The sequence below is a fragment of the Lethenteron reissneri genome, chromosome 57, assembly GCF_015708825.2.
Source record: "Lethenteron reissneri isolate LAM-NWPU_2019-01 chromosome 57, ASM1570882v1, whole genome shotgun sequence".
NCBI lineage: Eukaryota > Metazoa > Chordata > Hyperoartia > Petromyzontiformes > Petromyzontidae > Lethenteron > Lethenteron reissneri.
Genome location: NC_083835.1, coordinates 596,300 through 607,377, shown reverse-complemented (window position 1 = coordinate 607,377; position 11,078 = coordinate 596,300). Strand labels below are relative to the sequence as shown.

The 11,078-nt window shown below is 52.1% G+C and overlaps 1 protein-coding gene across 2 annotated transcripts; it reads left to right on the top strand.

Moving 5' to 3' along the window:
* The first annotated feature begins 3,273 nt into the window (after positions 1–3,273).
* On the top strand, positions 3,274–9,409 carry LOC133357245 (uncharacterized). 2 transcript variants are annotated; one of them, XM_061575080.1, is made up of 7 exons: positions 3,274–3,387; positions 4,501–4,842; positions 6,519–6,647; positions 7,415–7,436; positions 8,029–8,096; positions 8,844–8,897; positions 9,297–9,409. In XM_061575080.1, the coding sequence occupies exons 1-7, from the start codon at positions 3,324–3,326 to the stop codon at positions 9,320–9,322; spliced, it is 705 nt and encodes a 234-aa protein (XP_061431064.1). In that variant the 5' UTR covers positions 3,274–3,323; the 3' UTR covers positions 9,323–9,409. The 2 variants fall into 2 exon arrangements, with proteins under 2 accessions (XP_061431064.1, XP_061431065.1); XM_061575081.1 differs by lacking the exons at positions 8,844–8,897; positions 9,297–9,409 and having other exon boundaries at positions 7,422–7,436; positions 8,029–8,095.
* Positions 9,410–11,078: the final 1,669 nt, after the last annotated feature.

The window sequence follows — 11,078 nt, the reverse complement described above, 5'->3', positions numbered from 1 at the left end:
AAGGAATGGAACGCGTCCGAGAGCACACCCATCGCGGAGATGGAGCGATGAAATAAATCCGTGTGCAGGCGCTGGGTGGAACGTTGTATCGCAGCATCGTGAAAGGGGGAGGCGGGCGGCTTGGGGAGGCCTTCATCCAACAGTGGATCGATCAAGATGATTGATGGCGACGTTGATGTTGCTGCTGTTACGGCTCGCTGCTTCGACGACAGCCGCCCCTTGCCGCGCCGTGCGGCTCCCCGCTCGGGACGACGGCGGCGGTCGCGTGCTGCCCCCTGCCGCACGGGTCGCTCAGACGTCACGTGACGCCCTCTCCCGCACGAGCGAGCCACCGGTGGTGAGGACGTGGCCATGGGGAAGGATGCTGCTCTCTGCTGTGGGCCAATCGGTGTCAAAGAGTATGCATATCTATGTTATATATGTGTGTGCTATCAGCGCATGTTTGTCTGCATGTTTTGCCAACCGTCCGTGTGGTTAATGCAGACATGGTGCCTTGTAATAGCTGTCCATTTAGTCCATAAAAAAAAAATTCGCTTAGATCGCGTGAATATAAATGTGTCGTTAAACCCGACGCCACCACCCGACACAGCCACTTAGTAGTAAGGGTTGTCACGTGAACAGAACATGGCAATTCGTTACTAGGACAGCACGCCGGTCCGTTGGAGAGTAACATCCACAACATTTACAATTCCAGTACGACGTTTCGCCAGTAATTACAACTCGCATCATCAAGCGGACAGCCGACCTGTTAAACTATCTAATTGGTGTTTAAACATATTAACACCTGTTTTTTTGCCGGAATGGGTAAAGCTTGTTTTTATTTAATTTTATACTGGCAAAAAGTTCCCATAGATATCACACAAAGAACTATAGATTAACACTGAGACCCATCGATCACATCGAGGCCCTTAAACTCAGACAGACATCTAGATGAAGGAGGCAGCATCATCACAGCGATGCACTCCACTCGCCCTTCCGCAATTATCTGTCTCAGCAACCACTTCAAAGTAAAACCGGAGCCGCCGCTCTCCACTAACGAAGAAGAAGAAATTCCCCAAACGTGGCCGAGTTGATGACATCTCGAAAGCTAAGCAGGCTTGAGCTTGGGAAGCGCTTGGAAGGGCGACTGTCATGCCAATTCACGCGGCGAGCGTATCACGGTTTGGTTCTGGCTCAGTTCCGCGTTTCGCCAATGGAAAACAACGCACACCGTGCCGAACTCCACGTGCCAGTCGGGAAGGGGTTGCACAGAGCCAGGAGTGTGCCACGTGCTGTGGGGAGGACGTCCTCTTCAGATGCCCGTGCCCTTTCCAAATGAAGCCTCCGCTTTATCAGCGCCGTGCACATGGCGAGATGACCCCCAACGTGCATTCACCACACGCGCCTACTTCCCTCTTTGGGCAGACATTGGATCTTCACGCCCGTATGTATGTCTGTATGTAGAACTTCTTTCGCACCGTATGTCGCCAACCATGCTAATTGGACCGTTTTTTTTGGTCTGACATCGGCGTACAGAAAGTCCATCGCCTTGGTAGGACACTGCTTGATTTGGGACCTGAACACTTCTTCTGTGTTCAGGTCCCAAACCAAGCAATGTCCGCTCTGACGTTACTCACGGCAGGCGATCACATTCTGCCTCGACGCGTGACGCATTAACCATTAAACGTGAGTTTAGCTGAATGGAAAACTGACATTCTGCTGGGTGTTTGTACGTGTGTGTTGTGTCCCTCTTGACACACGTCTCAATTTCTTCAGTGAATTTGTTCTGGATATGGCCTTGATTTGGGGGGCAGTGATGCGGTGGCCCAGCAGTGGCAGAGGTTCGCGGTTCGATTCGAGCGGCCGCCCTGATTAATACCGCGGTGTAATAACCCCAGTGCTAATAATACTACGGGCGCCGCCTGCTTCATCCACAGTGGTGGTTAAAGATCCCCTGACGTGAGGCGCAAGAGTGGGCCAATGCGTGCCGCGCGCCCGGCTCCCATCGTCCACATTCGAAAGTTTCACCGCACTTCGCTCCACCTGGGATCTCGCTCCCGCACGCAGCGGCAACCAGCGCCCCCTCCTGGCCTCCGACATGTGCCCCAATGAGACCCACCCTGCAGTGCTTTTGAATTATCGCCTGGTTCAACGAAATCAACTTGAAACTCGATTTTTTTTTTTAAGTAGGATTTGCTCTTGATTATCCTGAACCAAATGTTACACACACATCTGTTTATTCAGTGCGTCTAACATTTCCTGCAGTTGAATTGCGTTGCAGCTGACTGTGTCGTTAGCAAGTCGGAGATCTTTCCGTATCTCTTGCTTTTAATAAAAAAAAAACACATGGAACGCCACCCATTATCCCAACATCTCTGACAGAACGTTCAGAGATTACGTTCGTGAAGTTAGTTCAGAACGTGAAGAGTTCCCATGCCGGGCTCAAGGATCAAAGCGCTGAGCAGCACCGTTTTAGGTGCTGGGTTCAAATGCTGTGATTACAGCGAGTTCTCCATCTTAGTGAGCATACATAACTAAACTATAAAACAAAAAACTAATTTTTTTTTACTTAAAACGAAGATAATGATGGGCTCAAGCCAGTCACTAACGACTGCGCACAAACAATCGCATTAAATTCCGTCTTACAATTAATTGGGCTATGCCAGCTCCGAGAATTTAAATATCGGAGCTCGTCGTCGTCAAGCGAACGTCACTGTCATGGGCAGAGCGGCGGGGCGCAGCGCAGCAGTGAATGCGCATCGCGTGCAGGGACCTCGGGGCGCCGCTCTGCCAACACGAGGGGGTTGCGCGGCTCCAACAGAGCTCCCTTGATGCAGAAAATCTGGCTGTGACGGTCCCACCTGATGACGGAGACTTGTGTTGCCTCCGAAACGTCGTGATTTTTATTTTATTTATATTAATTTTAATTCAATTTTTTACCTACGTGGCTTTACCGAAAGAACTAAGAGGATGAATCCTTGCAGTTACGAAAGCTTCAAATCTAGAATCCAACAGAGCTCCCAAATGGATTCTTCGTCCATGACGCCGACAGCAACAATCGGGGAAAATATTTCATCTTTTTTTAAATCAAAAACTAAATATGTTAATTCCTAAAAAATTGTAGATTATGTTTGTGCAGGATGCAGCTGCAGTTTATTTCGGGGGATCTAACGGCGACCACTTCTCTGTAAACAAACCACGACGTTGCCTTTCTCCTACGCGGCGAAATCGTCGTGAACCCCAAGAGGCGATTCCAACTCGGAGGGACCTCACTCGCCAGGGGGCTTCAACAGCTACGCGGCGGTCGCTCCACGCTCGGCCCGTTTGTGCGACACGCACACACAATGGGGGCTGTGGGTTTTCAGCTTCTCGTAGTATTTCTTCTTCTTTCCATCGGTCCCCCGCCAGGTACGTGGGGCGCCACGGTGGCCAGATGTTAATTACCTCGCCTCGAATACAGGAGGTCGTGAGTTCCATCCCGACCCTGACGTCGATTTTGTATTTGGAGTGTGCATGTTCTCCCCGTGGTCGTATGGATTTTTCTCCGGGTCCTTCGGGTTTTCCTTCCACATTGAGACTCATCCGTTTGAGAGTATCTGACCGCTATAAGTGTCCACTTGATTAACCACTTCGTTGAAATATCATTTGTGGCCAGGTCGCTTCTAAAAAGAGCTATGCAGCTCGGTGGGCCTTACCTGGTAAAATAAAAAATAGTTTCGTTTTGGTTTAGCTTGAGTGAATCCCAAGCTGAGCAAACGTGGGCTTGGCCGACTCGCCGATGTGGCCTCCGGCTATGATGCGTCGTGTTCCTACCATCTCCGACGTTCGCTTTATGTGCTGGGAGCTTCTCCAAGAGCTGTGATATTTTTGTTGTCGATGCCTTCACGGCGCTTACCATGGGCGTCAACGAGGTGCCGTGCCCTGGCTTGCCAGAAGGCAGTACAGAAAATGTGGACTCCACCTGTTTCATCGGTATGATATAGAGTGTCCCCCCCTCCGCACACGTGGGCTTTCTCCAGGTGCTCTGATTTTTTTCCCGCCAGTAAACACTCGTTAATTGGTCGATAACAACATTATATAAAGAGGAATGCAGAACTTGGGCAATTAGTGGTAGCGCCGGCTCCACGCCACCGCGTGGCTGCTGCTGCTGCTGCCTTCCCGCTCGTCTGTAGTTCCTTCTCGCGCCTCTGAGTCGTTCTGTCTCTGAGTCGTTCTGTCTCTGAGTCGTTCTGTCTCTGAATCGTTCTGTCTCTGAATCGTTCTGTCTCTGAATCGTTCTTTCTCTGAGTCGTTCTGTCTCTGAGTCGTTCTGTCTCTGAGTCGTTCTGTCTCTGAATCGTTCTGTCTCTGAATCGTTCTGCCTCTGAGTCGTTCTGTCTCTGAGTCGTTCCCTCTCTCTCTACGAGAGCGAGTGAAAACAGTGCGGCGGCAGCGCATCGTGACGAGTTGACATTATTATTATCTAGATTGTTATATTCTGGTTATTTTGGATATTTGTTTTGCTTTTTTTTATTTTGGTAGCTCTCGGTTCCAACATCGTGACGACCGCCGGCAAAACCGTTCATCTGCCGTGCCCGTCGGGCAATCCCTCCGAGCGGAACGGCACCTGGAGATGGTATCCAGACTTGCAGAACGACGAATTCGTGTCCATCGCCACTTTCGGCCAAGCCGCGGTGACACCGAGTGCCGAGCGCTGCCATGCGGCGTTCGCCCGGAGGATGGACGTGCCCGGGCAGGCCAGCAGAGACTTCTCGCTGCGCATCGTGGGGGCGAGGGAGGAGGACACCGGCGTCTACGTCTGCACCCTCTCCTCTGCCCACTCCAGCCACGTGACCTTCGAAACGGAGCTGAGGGTGGACGCGGGTAATCGTCGTCACCATCGTCACCAGCAGCACCAACCACCGTGGTCATCATCGATCCTTGCCATACATTATTGTTGTGTATTTGGGATGATCACAATGCGATCATGATAACCTTGCCGAACAGACAATTCGATGCTTGTGGATAGTATATCACGCGGTCACCGAGCACTTTCGGCAAGGGTCGTGATGCAGTGTCGAGCGATTCGGTCGACGGGAGTCGTGGGAACTTGAGAAGCGCTGGGAGTTTACATTTCAGGGAGAGAATGGCTAAGCCCTCGGATGTCTGTCTGGGTTGGAAATAGCGTTGTTGTTGTTCGGCACGATGTCCGACGTTTCACACACTCCACCTGCTGAAGGTTCTCAGCTCCCACAACACGTGGAGCGAAACGCCGAGCATCGTGGCTAACAAGAAGCGGCACAACCTGAAAACAATATCCCTCAGCGCTCTACACAGAACAACCGCGAACACATACACAGCAATGCAACAGCACAAATGAGTAAACCTGTGGTGATTAAGCCACGCGGAGATTGTGAAACACTCCAAATGTATAAGCTGTGACATCGAATGAGCAAAGCAGCTCACAAACCGCGCGCGTGTAATGGGGTTGCCCTCTCGCACAGACACGCGATACAAGGGGACTTGGCACCTGGACACGTCTCGTTATTCACTGAGCCGTGACGTGGATGTTCAACCTCAGCACGCCGATTCCTAAAACAAACAAAATATAGCAAAGCGCAGCCAGCACGTCACTCCGTCAGCGAGGGGGCGATCCGCGGGGAGCGTCCACCCGCGTGTGACCAGGGAGCGACCTTCCCTCCGGTGGATTTAAAACCAAAGTCGACGCCCGCGATCCGCCCGTCGGAGCGTGCGACTCGAGCCGTGAGCGGGGGGGGGGATCGGGGGGGACGGGGGAGCGCGGGGGAGTGAGGGAGCGGGGGGGAGCGGGGTGGGGGGCGTGGGAGAGCGGGGGGGGGGTCCGAGTTGGGCTGTGCGCTCAGTGTTCGTCCTCTGGATCTGTCGCCGCGCACTCCTGCGGGCAAATCCTCGACCCCCGGAGATTCCCGGCGCCGACGTCCGTGGGTTAGAAGCCGCTCGTGGAGTCGAAAAGTGATTGGGTGCTGCTGCTGCTGCTGCTGCTTCCGTTGCCAGCGGTGCACACGCACGGTTAACGAAACAGCCTCAACGCGTTCGCCAATAACACCGTGGCCCTTAAACCAAATGTATATATATACAACATGCGACGATTCAAGCATTTGCCCTTCTTCCATAAGACATAGCGTCGACGCAGCATCAGCAAGCAATGTCATGCGATTTCTGTCCGTTCCGTTGGCGCTCGCATCGTGAACCTCAACGACGGCCAGGACCAAAGCCTCGGGCGAAGCGGCCTGCCAGGGGATCTGAGCGCTTCAGAATCGTTGGGCACTTTTAAAATAAATCTAAAACCTGACTTGCTTTTGAAACTTGCTTTGAATTAGGATTCTTTAATTGTGTTAGTTTGATTATGCCTTTCCCAGAAATGTGTCACAAATTGATTTTATTTTGCCTAGAATTTCATTTTTACTGTACATACCTGGAAAGCACTATGTATTCCTTTTTTTGCACGAATATTGCGATAAAAGTAAAGTTTGATTGTTTTTTTTTTTTCACCAACGCCACATCGAATGGAACCGGGCCAGCGCCGTGCAATTGCCCGCGTTCGTGCCCCCACGTGCTCTGGTTGGTGCCGGTGGGGATCGGCATCGGGATGGTCGCCACGGTGCCCCTACTGAGCTGCCTCTGCGACACGGCGCTCAATTACAACCGACGTAAGTGCCAAACTCTGCCTCCTGCCAGCGGTGCATTCAATGGGCCAGAGCGCCGTGCCGTGGGGGTCCGAGGCCGGATTGTGAACTCTTCTTGAACTGCGCAGGAGGGGTGCGCTTTTGTTTTGTAAATGGTGCTCGCTCACACCGTGGCTGATGGGAGGGCCTCCACTCGAACGAGCTCTGCAGATCTCCTCTAGAGAGTATGTGGCCTGGACTTGCACGCTGGCCAGACGACTTAAACGAGGTGGGAGCACCCACACGTTCCCCCACCACCACACGCGACTCGCCCATTATGGACGAACCGCGCTGAGCGAACTTACACCGCTGGGTGGCGAGAGGCGGCAGGAGGTGGGGTGGGGGGTTAATAAACTTGCACCCTTGTCTCAACTTACACGCCGGGAGATGCAGTCGGACCAGCGACTTCTGTATGGCAAGTCCGGTAGCGTGCTGCTGACCATTACACAGCGGCCGCCTCCCTGGTTTATGGGATGCTTATCCTTCATCAGTTTACAATTCATGGGGATATGTTGTGTTTATTATGAGAGTTTGAAGTTAATATCCTCGAACAGACCCACCAGAGATGGGGAGAGATCCTCACTGGGTCGAGACTTTCCCTCGGTTGTGTCGCTGTGACGATCCACGCGGTGGGGAGCTGGGCCCGCTCCTCTCGGCAATGCCCCCTCGAGGTGGGCGTGCCCCTAATGTAAGACTCCGCGTCTGTGTCTGCCTGTGCTGTGTGGTGGTGTCCTTGTGTTGTTCTTGTTCAGGGAAAAGGACCCTCAAAAAGTGGTAAGCGCTTCCGTGTCACCCCTGGGTCCGCCCGAGGAGTTCACGCGCTCGGTCTGACGGCAAGGCCATCACGAACTCTCTGCTCACGCCTAGCAATGCAGCGCCGTGGAGGCAGTGAGGGTTGGTGGTACACAGGAATGTGTGAAGCTCCCTCACCTGCCCGTGGGCCGTCGAGGTCACCACCCAGATCTGTGAAGCGTCTGGAGATGACGTTGCATTTAGACGCTTATTACATTGCATCTCCTGGCTTGTCGGGGTAATGGTGGCAGTACAGCAAGTGGCTGGGTTAATTTCCATCCGTATTCCATCTGCATGGGGGATTTAGAATGACCCCCCGTCTCACGGCTGAATCTTCATCTCATTCGTGTAGTTCGCCAAACTGCCCAACGTAGGACCACAGATCTTGGCCAATTGCAATTGTTGGCGCCAACTTGGACTGGTGCAAAAATTAGCAGGACCCTCCTGAAACAAGTTCACGGGACTCGGTAAGACTTTCATGGGTAGACAACAGTAGCATTAGTGGTCATAACAACTACAATAATATGGCATCACGAGTGGTGTGTTGTAATGCTGGCCACATTGTCGCCGATAGGCAAACCTTCAGGATCCACACCCTGCGGGCTATGAGAGAGCGCCCGGTCGTCCAGAGCGACGTGGCAGGTGGGACAACCACAGCAGCTGCACCCACCACTTGCGGGCCGCCACGCTCACTGTGATCATCACGCAGAGCCGTGTTCCGACGGGAATGGCGAATCGGGGCGACTGCCCCGGGCCCCACGCTTTGGGGTGGGGGGGGAGACGCTTCGACGTCACGCTGCCAGATGTAATACTTCCGTCGGGGGGCCCACGCGGTGGGCTTTGCCCCGGGCCCCGCACCCCCCCCCCCCCCCACTAAGAACGGCCCTGACGCTTACACGTTGTGTAAAGTTATTAATTCCCAAGGAGGCTGCCGCAGTGTGACGGTCAGCACCGCGGACTTGCAACCCAGAGGTCGCTCGTTCGATTCCATTTCCCCACGCCGCAGTTTGAAGCTCCCTCGAGTGGAGGCCCTTCATACGCCAGCAGTGGCGTGAGAAACCAGTTGCAGGGCTGCACCTTCACCCTGTGATTGAGCATCGATTCCCAAGCTGTCGGTTGCACGCCGTAATGATTTCCCAGAAAATGCAGTTGCGATAACGATGTAACCTCACGGATAACACTTCACAATCATGCTAAACATTAACTCCGGGATCATTTTGAAGGTAACTGCGAATAGTGTTAGAAAATATGGCTTATTTATTTAATAAGATGTAGGGGTAGGGCTAGAATTAGTGAGAGATTAGCTCGTTAGGGTCTACGCTCGTCTGTCCCCAGGGCAGTGGGTGAGGCTTTCAGTGTTTTGCCACTTTTCGTTTTTGATGTTCACAGAGGTCCTCGTTATTGGCAACAAGCAGCCAGTGGAGGAAATACCACATTCCCATGGTAAGGACTGTAACAATTTTTACTAACCACAAACTAACTGGCTTCATAGCAAATGTAATGTGCTCAGTGACAAATGCTATCCAAATCTCAATAGCGAAATATACAATTCATCTCAGTTGACTTTCGCCTGGCCAAACACCATTAACATGACGTTGAATTTGGAATGGGTTCATCAATTGTGATGACACATAGAAGTAATCATCACCCCATACTTCCAGACAAATGCCGGTTTGCAGGCCAGGCGATTCTGAGCAATGTTGTCCCCACAGGGACGGCTGCCACTGGGGGTGCCCTTAAAGGGCTGCATGTGGATTGTTGAATGATCTCCACATGATTCCGCGATCGCAGCGGCTAACGTGATCACTCGACAACGTAACGAGCGCGTGATTTGTTTTTCAGAAACTGACGCTCGTGTCACAGAGTGAAAGAAGATGCCGCAGGACGTCCACCGGGCAGCCCTGCCCGCGAGAGGGGGCTAGCAATCGGGGGGAGGGTATGGGGGGCCGCGTAGGTCGCACTTGGGATCGGGAGGAGTGAGCGAGGGGGGGGGGCGCAGGTGGGGGGCTCTCAGTTGGGGGGGGAGGCTTTCTAGTGCTTTGCAGTAGTTTGTGGTACTTTTCGGTAAAATTAGTTGGACCTGGTTAGGTTGAGAATAAGTCTCCAGAAAATGAATCTGTGGCTGGAGTGGGTCTCGTGCTGAGCGGCGGCTGCTTGTTCAACGCTCGGGGGCCCTCTGTGCAGGAGGCTCCTCCAGATTCACCTTCTCGAGGCGATATCCCCTGACCATCGTAGGAGGACATTCCGACAGGGGTTCTTCTGACGTTCGGTTCATTTGTTACCCATTAACCCGTTTTTCAATTTCCGATCCATGCTATCGTCAATGATCGCGATTGCTTGATTTCCGAACCGTGTCGTGGCGCGGAGTGAGCACTGAATAAACACGCTCTTCTCGAGGAACACTGCTGCCACTCAGCGTTATTGCCAATTGTTGTGTTTAGGGCTAGGGCCATCGGGAGAAAGGTACTCTGGCAACCACAGCTGCCGCTTTAATCCCAAACGCAAGCAGGGCCATGCGAAAAGTCGACTCTTCACAGTTTTAACCCTCCCTGATTAATCTGATTAGCGGCCAGCACACAAACTCAGCGCTTCATTTTATTTAAATCGAATTTCAATTAGGCACATGACGGAAGTTTTATTTTTGTTACAGTGATTACGTTAAATTATTTTCAGTCTGTGTGGCCATTCAAGTATCATCTCGGCACGCTTTGGTATTTTGGTGGGCAGTCATGAACATCTTTGCAATTATTTTTAAAGCAGTTTCCGAATACGTCCGTCACTTTATTTTTATACCAGAAATGAACACTGACATGCAGTCCTTTTGCCGATCCACCGCTGGATGAGGGCCTCCCCACACCGTATAGGTCGCGGGGATTAGTTGACCATACTTCACCATGCTGGTCAACGCGGGTGAATGAAGGCGGGGAGCGCAGACGTCGAGGCATTGTGCAGTACAACAGTAGATATTTAGATGTTTTGTCTGCAATGCCCTCTGCTGACAATGGAGCGCCATACTCATTGCAGTGTGCATAACTCAATACAGAATCAGAATCTTTATCGAGACTGCAGGAGGAATCCGATGAGCTCTAAAGCTCTTTTCACAGATGTCCAGCATGGGCACGGGATCAGCGAGGTACGTGATCAGTGCCGTTGTGGAGAATATAAATAAGAAAATAACAAGCAGTGTTTCCTACAAACGCCCATCTCTCCATATATGTGCAGGAGACATTGCTTATCCATTGCGATATGGATATTATCCACAACGATGCGAAGAGTCGCGTCGAGTTATGTATTGCAATATAATGTTGCTTCAGACTGAGGAGCCCACGTCGTGGAGAGAAGGGTCCTTGTCTCTAAACATCTGGCATTTCACCAGCATTGATTGAAGCGAGCCTGACCCTGCTGATGAGACAGTGAATGTCGAAACCGGTCCAGAGCTTGCTTGTTTTGAATCAATGCTGCTGAAATGTTACACTCCCAGATGGCCGTGGGGCTGATGGCTTGTGTAAGACATGCTTTTGGTGTTCGGATGTTGAGAGACCATCAGGTGAAGGAGACATCGGTTATGTAATTGTTGCAAACAGGGTAAATGTGTCGTCTGAAATTCACACAGCACATTAACCG